This window comes from Liolophura sinensis, chromosome 1, assembly GCF_032854445.1.
Source record: "Liolophura sinensis isolate JHLJ2023 chromosome 1, CUHK_Ljap_v2, whole genome shotgun sequence".
Classification (NCBI taxonomy): domain Eukaryota; kingdom Metazoa; phylum Mollusca; class Polyplacophora; order Chitonida; family Chitonidae; genus Liolophura; species Liolophura sinensis.
In genome coordinates this window covers 1,774,597-1,794,372 of record NC_088295.1, presented here as the reverse complement: position 1 = coordinate 1,794,372, position 19,776 = coordinate 1,774,597, and the positions used below count along the sequence as shown (strand labels likewise).

Below are 19,776 nucleotides of genomic sequence, written 5' to 3'. Positions count from 1 at the left end.
TTAGCTGAAAGCCTTGCAACATGTAAATATGGGCACATAAACTGTTGATTAACTGTCACCAACTTAGCTGAAAGCCTTGCAACATGTAAATATGGGCACATAAACTGTTGATTAACTGTCACCAACTTAGCTGAAAGCCTTGCAACATGTAAATATGGGCACATAAACTGTTGATTAACTGTCACCAACTTAGCTGAAAGCCTTGCAACATGTAAATATGGGCACATAAACTGTTGATTAACTGTCACCAACTTAGCTGAAAGCCTTGCAACATGTAAATATGGGCACATAAACTGTTGATTAACTGTCACCAACTTAGCTGAAAGCCTTGCAACATGTAAATATGGGCACATAAACTGTTGATTAACTGTCACCAACTTAGCTGAAAGCCTTGCAACATGTAAATATGGGCACATAAACTGTTGATTAACTGTCACCAACTTAGCTGAAAGCCTTGCAACATGTAAATATGGGCACATAAACTGTTGATTAACTGTCACCAACTTAGCTGAAAGCCTTGCAACATGTAAATATGGGCACATAAACTGTTGATTAACTGTCACCAACTTAGCTGAAAGCCTTGCAACATGTAAATATGGGCACATAAACTGTTGATTAACTGTCACCAACTTAGCTGAAAGCCTTGCAACATGTAAATATACAGGTCAGCTGAATATTCAGCTAATAACATGAAACAGGCAAAATGTTGACTGCAAAATTTTCTTTCCTTCATAAACAATACAAACTACCATTTTAAATTGTTTGTATTATATTATTAATTGAGAGTTCACGATATATTTATTTAACATTTTTCTTGCTTTTTGTAATTTGCACAATGCCTTATAGTGTGATTTTTCACTTTATCAAAATGTCTAATAAAGTTACCAGTACAGAAAGGCTATCATGTCTTAATTTACTTTTACTGACCCTACAAACATGTTAGTACCAATTAGGTTTGGACCTCGTGTCATGTCTGGCCCATGGACTAATATACTTTTGGTCTAGTGTTGTCTTTTCTTTGAAGATGATAGAATATGATTGGCTAACAAGAATATTAGATAAACCTGACCTTGTGAAAGATTAGATCTTGAGGCCTCACCAGTCTGCCTGTGTCTGGTCATATGGTTAGATATGTCAGCAAATTTATTATGTGTCAGTTTGAGTGGAATTCTAATATTAGGAGATAACTTCAACTGTCTCATAAAAGACATGTACTTATTGTACTTTAGAAATAGACACACTCAACAGAAAATACTTTCATTTGTTTGTTAGAAGAATTTTGCCTCTCCTGTTGTTTTGTTGCTGAAAATCGTGTCCTAATGTGAGACTACTGACTCGCTTTCCAAACCCTAGCATTGTGAAGTCTACCAAAACATCTCTGCTGTTTCTTGTCATAATCTGAAACTGCCGACCCAGTCTCCAGTCCCTAGCATTGTGAAGTCTACCACAACATCTCTGCTGAACTGAGTTATACACTACATGGAGTTCTAATCTTCAAACCTGGTCAAAATTTACATTTTTGTCATGTTTTTCATGCACTGATTTTATAATTATTTTTAGGAAAGTTTAGGAATGTGTAAAATATGTCGCTGTGATCATTGTCATTGTGTAATAATGGCCCCAGCAGAGGTGTTTAACGGATTGGGCTATGGATATACATGTGTGTGATAACTAAAATTAATACAGTCAAACCTGTACCTACAGCCACCTGTAATCAGCGTCCATCTGCCATGTTAAATGACCTGTAATATGCGGGCACCTGTCCAGCGTGTTGAGCGGCCAATATATTTTGCCACCAAATTCTGTATCAGCCTGTCCTGAGCGGCCGAGACTTTCAACAGTAATGATGATTGCCGCATCGGACATTCAAAAATTTCAAAATGGCGACCACCCAATTTCAATAGTTTTTGTACTGATTAAAAGTTACAACCTGCCACTTTGTGATAACAAGTGAAGTGTGAACATTATTGGTCAATAGCACTGAAGTGAACTGTTCTTTAATGAGGCCTAGCTGGTTATTGTCCGGACACCTCTGCACTGTGGCAGTGGATTAGCTCCATGCTGAGGTCCGCGCTATGAATGCCATAAACAGCGGGCAAACTCAGATATAATCGGATATAATCTGGCCTCCTGTGGTTCCTCCCATGAATGGTTTCTTTGACAAATTATCTGGCTTGCTTGGCCATTATCTTTGCAGGCAAATGGTGGTGTGTTTTCATTTCTCTTTCTTTAATCGCCTGTTAAGTGCATGAAGTCCATAGATCTACTCCACAAAACTTGAAATTATTGAGTTATTATTTTACCACAACTGTTATATTTCTATGAAATTTATGTAGTTGTTAGTGCTTTAACAATTATATATAAGATTATTATGTAGACCTACATGTGTAGATTTCGTGAAACTTAATTCAGTTGTGATTTGGCTTGGTCTTCACAACCTCTCCTATGTGGCCAACTGTCATATGCGGCCACTATTTACATGTCCCTTCACTGGCCGCATACAACAGGTTTGACTGTATTTAAGTTGTTTAATATGAATACATGATGTTATCTATTCCAGTTGATTCTAAGCCTTTCCCCAGTTTTCTGTTTGATCTGAAGTTGATTTGAACATGTCAATTTTTTGTTCATGACTGGAAGAATTTGATGTGAGGAATGTCAGGGGTTCATAATTCATTCAAGAACAAATTGTATAAGTATACAGATATGAAATTGTCAAAAACAATGTGGTCAAATTCTCATAAATTGCTTTCACAGTTATGTCATTTCATCAGAATTAAACAAGCTCATCCTTCCCCTGTTACTAAGTGGAATGAGTTATTTCCAGGCCTGATCTTAACTATAATTTTCAATTGCACTGTAATATCTGCTGAGTCAGACTCCTCTAACAGGAATGGTGTGATACCACCGTCTAGTAACAGGGTGGTGTGGGTCAAATGTAATCATGCGCGTGATGAGAAACTGCAAAAACAGAGGATGCCAGACACGCGGTATGGCATGTCAATACCAGTGGTTTGGGAATGGTTGGTGCTACTTGTGACATAAAGCATTTTACACAACAGATAAATAGTCATGAAAATTGGTGTTCTGTATTGTATATCAGTTCGGTGATTTGGCTTTAGTGTTGAATATGTTTCATTATGAACATGTCTAAATCAATATATGCAGAACAAAAGTCTGTTCTAAACCTGCTTATATCAAATTTGACTCAGCAGAAATGGCATATTGCTCTTAAGTGATTTATGATAATCAAATTGTGTGAAAATACCTGTATAGGTATTGTAGACATGAAGGCGTTATGTGCCACCCAAACAGGCCAAAAGTGTTGGTGGGTGATATGACAAGCTGTGTTTGTACGCTGAGGATATCACCAGCTGATAAGACCGGTAAACGCTTACCGCAAGTATATTGCATGGAATTGTTTTGCTTATAGCATAGCTAGAGGGAGATAAATTCATAGAGCTGGATAGAATGAAAATGTGTGATAAGGTATACATATATGTTGAGAAGGGGTGATAAGGTATACATGTATGTTGAGAAGGGGTGATAAGGTATACATGTATGTTGAGAAGGGGTGATAAGGTACACATGTATGTTGAGAAGGGGTGATAAGGTATACATGTATGTTGAGAAGGGGTGATAAGGTACACATGTATGTTGAGAAGGGGTGATAAGGTATACATGTATGTTGAGAAGGGGTGATAAGGTACACATGTATGTTGAGAAGGGGTGATAAGGTACACATGTATGTTGAGAAGGGGTGATGAGGTACACATGTATGTTGAGAAGGGGTGATAAGGTACACATAACTCAGGTAACTTCTCTGTCTAACTCTCATTCTTTGACATAAAGTATCATGTGACTTGTAAAAAAATATTAGGAGGCTTTTTTTTGACATTAATTTACCGATCACTGATCACCGATCACCGATCACCTACTTCACCATGTCTGAAACTCATCTCTTATTCTGTGCCATAAGGAACGTCTTTAAGAGGCATCGTGTGAAAGATGGTTATAAAATCTTTTTCAGTTGTTAAATCCTCTATCATGTAACCGGTTGATCAGATGTGAAAAACTCACGTAAATCAGCTTAAAACATACTAAATGTGTTAAATAGTTTATAAAGCATTGTCATTGTAAAGGTGAAGTACATGAGTCCTGTTACGTAACAGGTCAGTGTGGCCCTGTACCACCGGCTGATCACCTTGAGGATTATCCTGGGATCTAGTGATTTGTCAGAAGAGATCAGTGACTCCACCACGGCCACTTGTCATCTGACACCCTGCTTTAGGGTGCACATCCCGTATATAAGTACCACAGTGTAGTTTTACAACTGGCTGCTGGTTCCGTTGAGCTGCGGAATCCTTGTTGAATAGCCTGTTGCAAAAACTTCCCTCTGGAGACTCGTGATTCATTGTGTTTGAGTCATGGACTAGCCTATTGATGAGGCTATTAGAATTTTAATCTGCATGGTTGTGAGCAGCGGAGCGCTCAGCCAGACACTTTGATCCAATCAGTTTGCAGCGAGGAGTTACGACCATCAGATTGTGTATGGCACAGACTGTTACACCTTACCCCAGCCGGCAACAGTCCGCCCCTAGCCGCCCCCAGTCAACCCAGTCCCACCCTCAAGTTGACAGCTTTAGTGGCTGCAATCTTCTCATCTCAGTGCCAATCATTGGTGCATCCATTTTGGAGGAATTTCTTAATAATACGAGTTGTCAGGCTGGGATTAAGGCAGCCGTGTTTTAGTCTTTGCTCAAGTGCTAGTTCGGGTGTTCAGTTGGACTTCGGCCGAGTGTTGATGCCTATCAGTTTTAGGGTTTATTGATTGCTGATGATATTACTTGGAGGCTGACTCAGAAGAAACAGCTGGTCAGTCATACTAGAGCCTTAGTATCTTGTCAGCTGAACATTCCTGCTGATGTCTACTAGAAACTCAAGAAAGTGGTATCGTAAAATTATTGGTGAAGTGAAAAGGAATCAAGATGAGAGCAACATACAGATATGGATGAATTAATACACAGGGGTTATTTGAAGAGGTGGTTGGAGATTTTTCCACCATTGCAGCTGTTTCTAGAACATAATATATTATTTGGGGGGATATTCAGATAGTCACACCAGATGTTCTGTGCCACTGGTTATGTGACATTCACATTAGAGAAGCAGTATTTTTGAAGCATGTTAGCATGTGATGTAGATGTTGTAATTAATTTTTATGTTTCATTTCCCCATTTGCTGAAAAGAAAGAAACAGTTGGTGGCAAAGGTATCACATGCATGTACTTGTCCATATTAGGTACCATTATCATCACCATTACCATTACCATCACCATTACCATTACCATCACCATTACCATTGACTTTCATAACGGTATAACTTAGATTTTTCAGACATTCCTGAATATGGGTCTCTGTGACCTTCAATAGAGGAGCTGGAGTTATGTATATCAGTAGAAGACATGAGGACAAGCCCGTACCAAACTTGTGCATTTAATCAGCTGTGAAATTGTGCCCTTTAAATTAATACATCAAACGGTGAAAGTTTCCAGTACACTTGTAGGCCTGGTTGGTACTTTAAAAAGAAATAAGCTCAAGTCTCTTTATAAAGAAGAGCAATTTGAGTTTAAATTGTGGAGATGTGATTTGGGAGGAAGCCTGCCTGTGGTACTGGATCTCTTATTTCTGCTCCCACTACAGAGGCCTGTAGCCTTCAGTCTGCTCGGTCATCAGCTCACTATTTGATTCTTGCGGAGGGAAATACCACGCGCACAGGTCCTTATGGTAAATGAAAACCTTATTGCAGCTATTTTTGGAGTTTTGTCAACAGGTCTGTCTGTCGTGAAGCATTATATTAGTGATGCAGGACACAGTCTGTTAGAGGCAGGTTTCAAACAGGGGTAAAATTAGAACTATGGTGTAGAGGCAACGCTCCAATGTGTAAAACCAAACTCAGTTATGTGTACATGGAGCTAGCGTTACAGGATGACAATCACATATTGCAGCCGTCCCCTGTTTGTTTTGGGCAGAAAATCTACGTGTAGGCAACTGATCAAGTCTAAAGAAAAATAACTCTAAATAAATAATTTATAGGAGATTGCTATAAATTGCTTGGCACTTGTAGGCTTTGTTTTTGTTTGGTTTGAGACCATTACAGCTGGTCTGTTTTTCTCTGCCTCTAGTTCAGCATGGTGGGTCTGAATGGTACTAGACAGGTTTACTCTCTGCAACTGTGAAAACATGTGCTCTTCCCAGAGGCTGTTAATTTTCTGTACATAATAGGGTGATCTAAGCCTGGCCTGGGGGTATGAGAGAGGGTGGGTGAAGAGTCTGCCTCTTACCCCAGGCTCATTTCCTGGCCGGCTAAGACGAGTGGGGCAGAAGACGGCAGGGCACACAGGTACAGACTCTTATCCCTTTGCTGTTTTAGCATGGTGGGCTAGTGCATTAGCATTTTAACAATGGTGCCACTTTCACACTTTTGGTTCCTATATTTTCATCATTATTGTTGTCATGCCTGAAATAAATTTAAGTCTTTTGAATCTAATAATCTGCTGTTAATAATCCAAAGTGTATCGCTTCTGTGTAAATCCTGGTGAGATGTTAATCCTGGTGAGATATTAATCCTGGTGAGATGTTAATCCGCTATCCACTTATCTTGCTGTGTTGATCCAGGTCTGGGTAAAGCTATCCGTTTATCTTGTTGTGTTGATAAAGGATATATGAACACTAAAATGAAGTGTATTGTAATTTTTCAAAGTTTTTATCACTACAGTAAATCTTCAAACTTTTCAACCACTAAAGCCCCTTTTCCAGTGGAATTTATGCATACAATTATTATGAAAATGGCACCAAAAATGATTTGTTTGTCGCACTGAAGATGCAAACTTCATAAAACTGTGCAGATTATTTCCCTACACTGTATAGTTCTCCCAGAACTGTTCAAAATATTTTATACAGTGGTGGTTGAAAGGGTTGAAGACTTAAGGTTTGTGTTTATCACAGTAGGGCTGTGATGAAGAATTACATGTGGAAAGTCAGAGATTTAAGATTTTCTCACCTGAGCTGGTATTAAGTAATGGTTGTCAGCTGGACATGCCCTGTGCTTTTATCTGAGGATACGGCTATTTTCTGGGATTACAACAGCCACTAGTCTGATAACTAGCCATTGCTGAGGACACAGCTATTTGCTGAGATTACAACAGCCACTTATGTGATAACTTGCCATTGCTGAGGACACGGCTATTTGCTGAGATTACAACAGCCACTAGTCTGATAACTTGCCATTGCTGAGGACACGGCTAATTGCTGAGATTACAACAGCCACTAGTCTGATAACTTGCCATTGCTGAGGACATGGCTATTTGCTGAGATTACAACAGCCACTAGTCTGATAACTTGCCATTGCTGAGGACACGGCTATTTGCTGAGATTACAACAGCCACTAGTCTGATAACTTGCCATTGCTGAGGACACGGCTATTTGCTGAGATTACAACAGCCACTAGTCTGATAACTTGCCATTGCTGAGGACATGGCTATTTGCTGAGATTACAACAGCCACTAGTCTGATAACTTGCCATTGCTGAGGACACGGCTATTTGCTGAGATTACAACAGCCACTAGTCTGATAACTTGCCATTGCTGAGGACACGGCTATTTGCTGAGATTACAACAGCCACTAGTCTGATAACTTGCCATTGCTGAGGACACGGCTATTTGCTGAGTTTATAGCAGCCACTGTTCTGATAATTTACCAGTGCAAGCGCTGATAGATGGCATAAATACTTGAGGGTGAGGATGTTGATGCTATAAAAGTTACATAAAGTTTTATCAGGAATGGAGTCTGGCTAGGCCTTGTTTAGAAAGCCAATGTCAGCAATAGATACTTGTAGCTTATGGCTGGGGAATCGATAAAGCATGCCTTAGCCTCCCCTAATAAAACTGTTTACTTAACTTAATTAACACAGTAGGCAGGATAATATAGTGAGAAATGACTTTTAGATGGGGTATCTTTTCAGGACAAAGGCTGACAACTGAGTAAACAGAAGTGGTGGTTAGGTATGGGGGAATGATCAGAGTAGCAGCCCTGCCTCAGGCTTGGCTGATGGGAGAGATGGGAGCTGAGAGGGGAGGGGAGGGGGAGCTGTACAGCTTTCATCTACCAGGGTGACAAACTGTCAGTCAGCAGTATCAATTAAAGCTTGTCTGATGCAGGGAACATGCTTTCCTCACTGTTTGATGACTGCCATGGGCACCTACCTAGAGGGGTTAGGAAAACACCTAAGACTTTTACAGTTCCAAACTGAGATCGGCTGGCACCCACTAAATTCCTGCCAAGCTGTCTTCTGCCTGTGATGAATCCATTTTTGTGTCTTATGGCATGTTTATAAGTGCTGGTATTGGTTTTCACACTGGTTCTGTTTCTAACCTGACTGCCTGTACAGCCACAGAGCTTGTTGGGGAGGCTGGCAAACTGATCACTATTCTATCAGGAGAAACACTACTTAGACAGGAGGCCAGCATCACTTACTAACATAACAGAGGGGGTGGGGGATGAGGACTTCTCTGGGAGGCTTATACTAGGTGATTATTCATTACCTGATCTAATGGTGACAATCCCAGAGGAGGCCAGGCCTCAATACATTTAAACATCTTCCTCTGAAATGACGTCAGAGTTGATCATTACCAATAACTTAGCTGGTAAGTGATATCCCATGGGGTAAGCTCCCTCAGGTTTAGGAGCTGTTTTGGCTTCCCTGCCCCATCTTCGCCTGGTGGTTTCAAGGTTTCTGCTGCAGCCATTACCAGTGAAGTTACTGATTATGTTGTAAGAGTTATCAGTTCTGTGACATGTAATTGGTCACTGCTGTGGTGCTGTTCATCTGTCGTCTGGCTGAGTGCCATTGTTCACTGCTGTGGTGCTGTTCATCTGTCGTCTGGCTGAGTGCCATTGTTCACTGCTGTGGTGCTGTTCATCTGTCGTCTGGCTGAGAGCCATTGGTCACTGGTGTGGTGCTGTTCATCTGTCGGCTGGCTGAGTGTAATTGGTTTCTGTTGTGGTGCTGTTCATCTGTCGGCTGGCTGAGTGCCATTGGTCACTGTTGTGGTGCTGTTTATCTGTCAGGTGACTCAGTGCCCTCTTTGCTGTCCATCTCAGTGCCCGTTAATCCATGTTCTATGTCTGTAGGTTAGATGTAGTGGGGATCTCTGGCATTGCAGGCAGTCAGGTGCCATTAACATGTCAGAATCTGCCTGAGCTGGGATTCGTTTTTACCCTGTACACAAGAATATTCACTTATACCACCACGGTCAACAGTATGGTGGGTAAAACAACAAGCAGAGTGCCAAGGGACGCGCTGGGCTCACATACGACCAGAAAGGAAGCCAGCATAAACTGGACTTGAACTCGCATTGGCCAAACTGGTGACTTCCTCAGGAGTCATTATGCTGTGCAAATGCACTATAAACCCTTGGCCAAGGAGACCCCAATTTTAATACATGTACTTTTGGATAACAACAATGTAACTTGGGTACAATGTCTATGGCATCGTAAAAATCATTGTCAAGCTTCTGAGATACAAGCGTCTTGTATTTTCACCTTTAGGTTTATTTCAGTTTTACTTGAGGTCCATGTTCATGCAGATTTCACTACTGTATACACATGCTGTAATCGGGATACCTCCAGTCCCCTAACTTATCCCAGTGAAAATGCCTCACATTTTACTAGATCCTTGATGAGGCTCTTCACATTATAGTCATTGGTGGAGGAAACGGGGAACCTCTCGAGGGAAACTATCAACATTTCACCAGATCCTACATGTAGTTGATCATCCTCACAACCCTTTTGTTTAAGGCTCATAGAGGGAACACAACCTTTTTGTTCAAGTCTCGTAGCGGGAACAAAACCTTCTTGTTAAAGGCACAGCCTTTTTGTTCATGATTGCTTGGATGAAACCATGCCCATCCTCAGTTAATGCAATTTCTCTTCACCAAATCCACCTCACCACCTCATTGGTCAAGGGCTAATCTGCAAAACAACTTGGCAAATGAGGGTGCTTATTGTAATTTTACTCATCCAGACTTCCTCTTTGGCCGTATATGGGAAGGGCCTCCAGCAACCTGCGGATGGTCGTGAGTTTCCCTAGGGATCTGCTTGGTTTCCTCCCACCATAACGCTGGCCGCCGTTGAATGAGTGAAATGCTCTTGACTATGGCGTAAAACACCAATCAAATAAGTAAACAAAAATATGTAATTTGATGTTTTAATGCTTTTTCACTGGTCACTTTGGAGTGTTTTTTGTGTGTACTTGCAGGTTATTGGGTGATCATTATCCTTCTATTTATCGCCATTGTGGTTATCGCCGCTGTGCCTTTTCATGGGAAAGCCTAACGCTTCTTCAGGGTAAGTCTGACTGTACAATCTGTGAGCTGAGTGTTGGATCTTCAGCTATAGTCCAAGTGCAGTATCTATCAACTTTGTTAACTCATTTGCTACCACAACGTCATACAGCCCTCACTACTGCAACCCTGATCACCGCTTGGTCCTCAGCAGGCCACAGCAGAAATACAATTTTGCACTAAAAAAGTTTTTGTTTAATGATTTTTGGATAATTCCCCCATCAGATATTCGGTGGCAGTTGGTATTTTTGCTCTGTGAAGCGTGTAAACATAAAATTAATCACTTTATTGGAACAGTGTATCTCTTGATTTGAGTTAAATTGCGTTTCCTTAGTTCGCGTTGTTGTTGGTACAGTTTTCGATTGTTCAGGTCCGTGTCTCTCGTTAATTGTGGAGCGTAGTTGACTTAAAGTTAATTCCTCTTTGTCAGAAGACTCTATATGTTGCTGCTAACATCTGAAACCGAAATATCCGAGTCGAAATCCCCTCAAATGTCTTTATTCATAACGCCCTCGAAATCGTCATCTGTACTTTAGTCCACCATTTTGGCAAAGCCTCAAAGGAAGTTGTCAAATCTTCTCCACCACTTTTCGTGCCTTTTTATCGCTTGCAACCAAAGAAAATCTAAAAACACCGCTCTTGTGGCTTCCATAGTTTCTAATAAGGCAGTATTTGATTGGTTTAGCTCCCTAAAAATCCCAGTTTCCATGCAAAAAGACCATTCAGAGACAGTGTTTTATGCGGCTTCAGCCGCTCACGAGGACCAAGGGGTATGGCTAGGCTGCGGCTTAAGCCGCTCCTGGGAGCGAATGAGTTAAACTTTACGTTATATTGAATGTAGATTCTATGAAGGCTGAGGGGCTGATTGGAGGGGTACATGTGTTGTCAATCTTTCCTTGTTATCAATATTAAGATTATGACATGATAAACTATTCAGTATAAGTTTGCCTGGTTTCCTCCCACCATGATGCTGGACGCCGTCATGTAAGTGAAATATTCTTGAATATGGCGTAAAACGTCAGATAATTAAGTAAATAATTACAAGATAGCAAACATGCCCAAAGTAGGAAAAATGAGTGTTTTCCTCTTCAAATTTTTATTTCTGTATGAGGCATGGAACATGTACCATTTAACAGTCATATGCATTTCATGAATCCTTTAATTATTAAATACATTTATAATAAAGGAAAAGACAGTATGAGAGGTAGTACTTAATAAAGGAAAACACAATATGAGAGGTAGCCCATAATAAAGGAAAACACAATATGAGAGGTAGTGTGATCAGGGACTTCACTGAACACTGTATGAGGGGTAGCCCTTGTGATCAGAGACTTCACTGAACACAATGTGAGGGATAGCCCTTGTGATCAGAGACTTCACTGAACACTATGTGAGGGATAGTCCTTGTGATCAGAGACTTCATTGAACACTGTATGAGAGGTAGTCCCTGTGATCAGAGACTTCACTGAACACTGTTAGTATAGCACTACTAACAACTTTATCATCAAATGACTTCTCTGTTTCATTCTCTCTTTTTGGTATCATCAGTTTCTGTGATACACAAAGTACATGCTTTTACCTTCATTGGTGTAGCCAAGACACATGCTTTAGCTGAAATAAAAACTCATAACACAAAAAGTGTTAACATGCACTTGGTAGCTACCATGTTACAACAGTACCTGGGCCAGAATCATACATAGCCAGTACTTGTTTGAATTGATACATTACAAGATACTGTGAAAGGTGACTGAGAGAGCATGTGGTTAGCCCATTAAACCTGGTTGTGTGCTTATGCCTGGCCTTGTCCCCTCTGTCTAGAAGACTACAGCTAGTATTTATTCTAAAAGGTGCTCTTTTGAATAATTGCTACTGGCCTGTATTAGTTACTATAGCATGGTCTAACAGGAGTGTGTGGCCATGGATAGGTTGTATAAAGATGCAGGCTATTGACAGTCTCAGTACACACCTTTTCCCCCTCACCTATGTACAGACTGTTTGTACTGCACGACTAGCCCAGATCACCGTGAAAAGCTGACCTGCTAAATTAAATATTGGCTCTTCCTATATTGCTCTTTTCAGTGGCAGAATTTACGGTCCTTTAGAGTCTGTTGTAGATAGTGAAGTGTGAAAGGTTGGCAATACTGCCACCCTCAGTGCTGTTTACTCCTGTGAGAACATTTTCAATTTGGATCTGTGCTTGCCTGGAGCGAGAGAAAGCTATGTACATGGACCTGGTGCTGCGGACTAGAGGAGGCAAACCTCTGTCTTACTCCAACTTGGTTCTCTTGTAGTATGGAATGGCTGCCACAATGGTGTCATTTTTGACAGCCTACGGTAAAGGGGCTACCTTTTGGAGGGGCACAAAGCAAAGAGCAGACCATGAGGGCCTGCTTGAAATGGAAACTGGACATAGTAATTAAGGGAGAGCCTAGGCAAACACACTCTGTGCCTCAAAATCATTTGTCACTGGAAAGGTCTTATGAGCAAACTTCCTCCAAATTTCCCCTTTTGTATCAAAAGAGATCCTCTGACCCCGTTGATTTTGTTTTTTTTCCGCCTCTATTATTCACTGTTCTCAGCCATCACCTATGAGAGAAGGTCTCCTTGAAAAGGGGGATTAGCCGTGTCCAACCCTTCTTAGATGTGGCCAACCCTTCTTAGCATTCAAATGTTTTGTACTGCTCTGTGTTTTTAAATTCTTCCCCGCTGAAATCTCGGAGCTGTTTAATTCCCTGACCTTTGTGGTAGGTTCGGGTCATAAATTTGATTTCTCAATAATATTTTGTTTGATGGCCAAGCCCTGGGTGTGAGGGTGAATTTCGGGACAGAATTACTGCCATGTCAGAAGGGTGCGAGTGAAAGTGTTTAACAAAAAGCCTTGTTATTTTGCGAGGTCATATGCAGGTGGCTATGGGCACAAGTATTTGGTCACTCTGTGACCACTTTTTCTTGTTGGTTTATGGACCAGCTAGGATTGAACGGTTTCATGGCATTACTTGGATACCCAGTTTTTATGTTTTGTGGTTGAGTCCTACAGATATACCTCCTTTTCTTGTTTTAGCCACACCTCAGCAATCTGCATTCATAACTAGTGTTTTTTAAGTGCTCTCTTTTAAACTTTTGAGTGATAGGTTAATCTGAAACACCCTTTTATTTATGGAATTTAACAAATTAAACTCATCAGAAATGGGCATACTAGCCCGGATAAACAGTTGTAAGGAAATTATTTTCAGGTATTGTACTAAACTTAGAAATTAATTTCTTATAAAGTTTATTTGTACTGTATAACTTGCATTTCAACATTTCTCATAATGTTAGCTTGCTCAAGAGATCCAAGTTTAGAATGTATTATTTGTTTTCTGGCAGCAGATGTTTTCCTGCTTTTTCAGGAAGCTGTTAAACTGACTGGAGTCCTAATCACGTTTGTCCCAACTGTTTCCAGAATGATGTCCGATGTTCCCATGTAACAGCTCTTACAGTCTGATGCTCAGCACAAACCTCAACATTCATGTACATATACTCTTTTGACAAAACCAGGATTTGCTGTACTGTGTTGGTTTCATTGGATATTCTGCATTACCAGTACAGATGGCAAATGAAGCCATTAAATTGTATCTCGGCCAGGTACTGACACTATAAAATCTCAACTGTTAGGCATGGTAGTCTTCAGGTGTCAGAGGTGCATCCGCACACCGTAGAACACCTAGGTTTGCAATCAATGTACTGTAAGATTGGTCATGATATGTACATACACATATTTATATAGCTGTATTAATTATGTATTTGATTGCATTGTATGTGTAAGAACTGTATATGATATAATAAAGGTTTCTTATGCTTTAAAGCTGACTTGTGGGTTCTTCTTTGCATAAAGAGTTTCCAGACTGAATATGAAGAACTCGCCTAAAACCCTTCTTTCTGTGTTAAGGTGTGGAGACTAATAACCGAACTGCCCCAATGGTCGCGAGAGATTGTGGTGTAAAATTGTGGAATGTTGATAAACCTTGCTGGTTAATACTGTCTACCTGAGTTTGTATAAAAACAAATGACATCCTGGTTATTGTGGAAATCATGTGAGGAGTAGGAAGGTTCTATTTATGGAGTTCTTTCATTTGTGTCTTCGCCCATTGAGTTCCACCTTTAAGTCCAGATTGATTGATGCAGTAGTAACTCTAAGCTTTTCATTGAAATTAAATGGATTAAGCTGCTTGGATTATCATGGGTGGCGTCCGCTAAGTCGTGAGGGAATTGGTGGGTGTGACACCGGAGGAAGGCTATCCTTTGTTACAGGCAAGGATGTACCCAAGATATCTGCAAAGTTGTTGGAGCAAAATAGGACAGTTCATGACCCTTGAAGGTTTCATTGACATTACACTGGAATATTTGACATAATGAGTGTCAGACTCAGGCTCTAAATTATTCCAATCCCACAGCAAATAGTAGGATTTTTGATACAGGTATTAAACATCACGTAACAGTCAGGTTCAACAAGTCGAATGAAAAAAGAGCAAACTCTCTTTCACAGGATTCATAGTCTTAACTAAAACAGACTGTTTGATTTGGGTAAAATCTGCAAGTTGTCGCTGAATCGCACAATGCGAAGGGGACTTTAAGCGACATCCTTCAGCATATTGAAATTCCAGCGATAAAGCACTCCTATTGTATTAAAAATGGGTGTTAATTTAAGACTTCATGATAACACAACCAGTAAAAGAACATGGGGTAGATGGGTTTGCGGATAAGTTGGTCGTTTGGCCGGACGTGAGACGAGTACCACTGACGTACAGACACGGTGCCCAAGATCTTGTGGTCGGTCGTTTGGCTTGACGAGAGACGAGTACCACTGACGTACAGACGCAGTGCCCAAGATCTTCTGGTTGGTCGTTTGACCTGACGTGATACCGAGTGCCATTGACGTACGGACGCAGTGCCCAAGATCTTGCGGTCGGTCGATTGGCCTGACGTGAGATCGAGTGCCACTGACGTACAGACACAGTGCCCAAGATCTTGCGGTCGGTCGTTTGGCCTGACGTGAGACCGAGTATCACTGACGTACAGACGTAGTGCCCAAGATCTTGCGGTCGGTCGTTTGGCCTGAAGTGATACAGAGTACCACTGATGTACAGACACAGTGCCCAAGATCTTCCGGTCGGTCGTTTGGCCTGACGTGTGACCGAGTACCACTGACGTACAGACAGAGTGCCCAAGATCTTCCGGTCGGTCGTTTGGCCTGACGTCAGACCGAGATCCACTGACGTACATTCACTGTGCCCAAGATCTTCCGGTCGGTCGTTTGGCCTGACGGGGGACCGAGTACCACTGACGTATAGAAACATTGCCCAAGATCTTCCGGTTGGTCGTTTGGCCTGACGTGAGGCCGAGTACCACTGACGTACAGTGCCCAAGATCTTCCGGTTGGTCGTTTGGCCTGACGTGAGACCGAATAACACTGACGTATAGAAACAGTGCCCAAGATCTTCCAGTTGGTCGTTTGGCCTGACGTGAGACCGAGTACGATTAAGCAAGCTTAAGTGGAATTATACTTATACTTATATATTTTAGCTGCAGGCTTGATTTTGTATGGAAGTTGTCCCTAACAAAGCAAAGCTGGTCTCGACAGAAGCGGATTGCGAGCGGAGCAATACCACTGTGGTTCTATGTCAGCGTGAATGACTGCGAAATCTACAGCTTGTCTTTCCGTATCATAAGTGCCATGTGTCCGTGCCAACGTCACCTTACGTCCTGACGCCCTAAACACTTTTGACATTTTGACAAATTCATAGTGCGAAGTTTCCTATGAAAGAACAAAAGTTGCTGAGCTTAAACTTGTGTTTAATTCTGCAGTTTTTACGTTCTGTCATATGCCTAAAAAAGAAGATCGCTAATGTTTCATTGCCAGTGTACTCCTGGATTCGCGGTTTGACCTACCGCATGTGTTCTGTGTATAGGAGGGCACTATAACACGGCATGGGGTGCCAGCAGTGCGGAAACCATCCCGTCAGCATTATGTAGGTAACTAAACCCTAGCTGAATGAGATAAACTCTTGATTTACCAACTTCATTTTAGCTTCGTTTAACAGAAAACTGGCAGTATTTCATTTGTCAAATGCTTTGCCCTATTTCCCCACGCTGGCGTATTTACTGGTCTTTGATATTTAAACGATAGACAGATTTTTGGGACCATTATCAATATACTTTGTAAATAAATTTCCTGTTAATCTTGGAATAACATACACACCGTAAACTGGTTTTATTAACAACGGGAAGTTACAAGAAATGAAGTTTTGTAACAGCGGACTCAGGAGTCAAGAGTGACCATGCTATTTGTGTTCTGATGTTTAAAGCTTTGAAAACTGGTTAAACCACTTTCGTGGTTCATCGGTACGTGTATGGTGCTTGGACGTGCACGTTTTTTTTTTTTTTTTTTTTTTTTTTTTTGATTGGTGTTTTACGCCGTACTCAAGAATATTTCACTTATACGACGGCGGCCAGCATTATGGTGGGTGGAAACCGGGCAGAGCCCGGGGGAAACCCACGACCATCCGCAGGTTGCTGGCAAACCTTCCCACGTACGGCCGGAGAGGAAGGCATCTGTACGTATAAGTTGCTTTGGCGTGCGCATTGACCTTCCTTGTATGGTCAGCAGGTTTGTGGTTTATCCACACGTGTAAGGTGCTTGGGTTGGTTTCCGTGTAAGGTTGGGCGGGTTTGTGGTTCTTCCATACGTGTAAGTTATTTTGGTGTGCACATTGATCTTCCGTGTATGGTCAGCAGGTTTGTGGTTCATCCGTACGTGTAAGGTGCTTGGGCATGCAGGTTGACCTTCCGTGATTGTTCAGCAGGATTGTGGTTCATCCGCACGTGTAAGATGCTTGGGCGTGCACATTGACCTTCCGTGCATGGTCAGCAGGTTTGTGGTTCATCCGCACGTGTAAGTTGCTTTGGTGTGCACGTTGACCTTCCGTGATTGTTCAGCAGGTTTGTGGTTCATCCGCACGTGTAAGATGCTTGGGTTTGCACGTTGACCTTCCTTGTATAGTCAGCAGGTTTGTTTCATCCGCACGTGTAAGATGCTTGGGCGTGCACATTGACCTTCCGTGTATGGTCAGCAGGTTTGTGGTTCGTCCGTACGTGTAAAGTGATTGGGCGTGCACGTTGACCTTCCGTGTGTGGTCAGAGGGTTTGTTGTTCATCCGCACGTGTAAGATGCTTGGGTTTGCACCTTGACCTTCCTTGTATAGTCAGCAGGTTTGTTTCATCCGCACGTGTAAGATGCTTGGGCGTGCACGATGACCTCCCGTGCATGGTCAGCAGGTTTGTGGTTCATCCGCACGTGTAAGTTGCTTTGGTGTGCATATTGACCTTCCGTGTATGGTCAGCAGGTTTGTGGTTCATCCGTACGTGTAAGATGCTTGGGCGTGCACGTTGACCTTCCGTGATTGTTCAGCAGGTTTGTGGTTCATCCGCACGTGCAAGATGCTTGGGCGTGCACATTGACCCTCCGTGTATGGTCAGCAGGTTTGTGGTTCATCCGCACGTGTAAGATGCTTGAGCGTGCACGTTGACCTTCCGTGTATGGTCAGCAGGTTTGTGGTTCATCCGCACGTGTAAGATGCTTGGGCGTGCACGTTGACCTTCCGTGTATGGTCAGCAGGTTTGTTTCATCCGTACGTATAAGGTGCTTGGGCGTGTACGTTGACCTTCCGTGTATGGTCAGCAGGTTTGTTTCATCCGTACGTGTAAGGTGCTTGGGCGTGTACGTTGACCTTCCGTGTATGGTCAGCAGGTTTGTTTCATCCGTACGTGTAAGGTGCTTGGGCGTGTACGTTGACCTTCCGTGTATGGTCAGCAGGTTTGTTTCATCCGTACGTGTAAGGTGCTTGGGCGTGTACGTTGACCTTCCGTGTATGGTCAGCAGGTTTGTGGTTCATCCGCACGTGTAAGGTGCTTGGGCGTGTATCTTCCCTTTACATCTTATTGACTGTAATCACTAAATACATTGTTGACATAAGGGCCTATATATTTCATGATTTTAACTAGTGATCGCCGCGCTACAGTCGTTTTGACAAACCGTTACAGCGATTTTTAGCTTACCAGAATGTAAACCGGAATTTCATCACTAAGATTTTCTTCCCAGGATTTCTGATGTGGCAGATTTGTCTGAGCTTTGGATGTCTCATTTTCAAAAACACGCTGTAGGAAATGGCATGGATGACTATTTTTTTAAAATAAGGAGAAAACAATAGGATAGGGTCTTGAGAATGATCATGGAGCACTACATTTAAAAATATGTTTGCAAATTTTACTAAGATTTACTTAAGAAAAATGCAGCGAAGTATATTCAAAGTATAATGCTGGGTTTCATGCATCATATGTTTTGGTAAAATGTGGTGGAAGCAGTTTTTCACCCTAAACTGCATTTCTCTGAAGTCTTTTTGGTGCAGTATTATATCCTGATATACTAATTAATGCGCAGACAAAAAATGAAATGTCATTATACCAATTAAATATGGCCCGTGAATCTTTTCGTCGAAACGAGACATTCACATATCATACAGCCGTCAACCAAAACGGACGTTCCAGCTCAATAATAAATAATTATAAAGCCCCACTTACAATATGAACATTTAACTGAAATTTCTAGGTAAAACATGTTTAATAAAGTAGAATGCATATTATATTTGCTTTATCTGTGCTGTGCATTTTATGTAGTTTCTCTGAAATAGTGTCTCTTGTTTGTGGTAAGTAACAGAATAAAACCGAACGTGCGATCCGCGTACAAGCATACCACAGCCGTATATACAAGTCCATCAGATCTAGCCTTGATAAGAGAAGACTTTAGGGTTGAAATTTAAATTTTGTAAATGGGAAAGTTATCCATGCAGGCCATCAATAGCACAGATTTTCTTGAGATTTCCGATATATACAAGGCCCGGTAGCTTGCTAGATATCAACTATCCTCTGTGGTCTTGTTTTAGACGTGATATTATGGTGCATGGGCATGCTGGGAAAAAACAGTGTGGTGTCAGTGGTTTAATATCTCAACATAATCGGGTACTGAATAGTACTCTGATGAGAATTTTGTCTGCCTCTACAGTAAGTAGTTAACCCGATATGGTTATATCGCTGTATCGCTTCGGTCGGATTTCTGCCCGCACAGAACGTCATCTTATACACCAGTAAATACCCCGCCGGCGGAAAACTCATTCCGGCTGGGAAATATATGAATTTGATAAAGTATTTGACCATTTGACAGGGGCTTGAGACATGAAGGTGTTGGGGCATTTGGCAGGTGATTGATAATCCCTCAAATAGCCGATTGTTTGATTGACACCACTGGAATTATGCTTAACAAACAGGACGTGTTGGTATGACGC

The 19,776-nt window shown here is 41.7% G+C and overlaps 1 protein-coding gene across 1 annotated transcript in view; it reads left to right on the top strand.

Moving 5' to 3' along the window:
- LOC135478962 (syntaxin-8-like) overlaps positions 1-14,215 on the top strand; it is a 39,620-nt gene extending 25,405 nt beyond the window's left edge. Inside the window, exons 8-9 of the mRNA XM_064758663.1 lie at positions 10,315-10,403; positions 13,789-14,215. Coding sequence (XP_064614733.1) covers positions 10,315-10,391 — 77 coding nt within the window. The 3' untranslated portion in view covers positions 10,392-10,403; positions 13,789-14,215. The remainder of the gene's footprint in view (positions 1-10,314; positions 10,404-13,788) is intronic.
- The last annotated feature ends 5,561 nt before the right edge of the window (positions 14,216-19,776 follow it).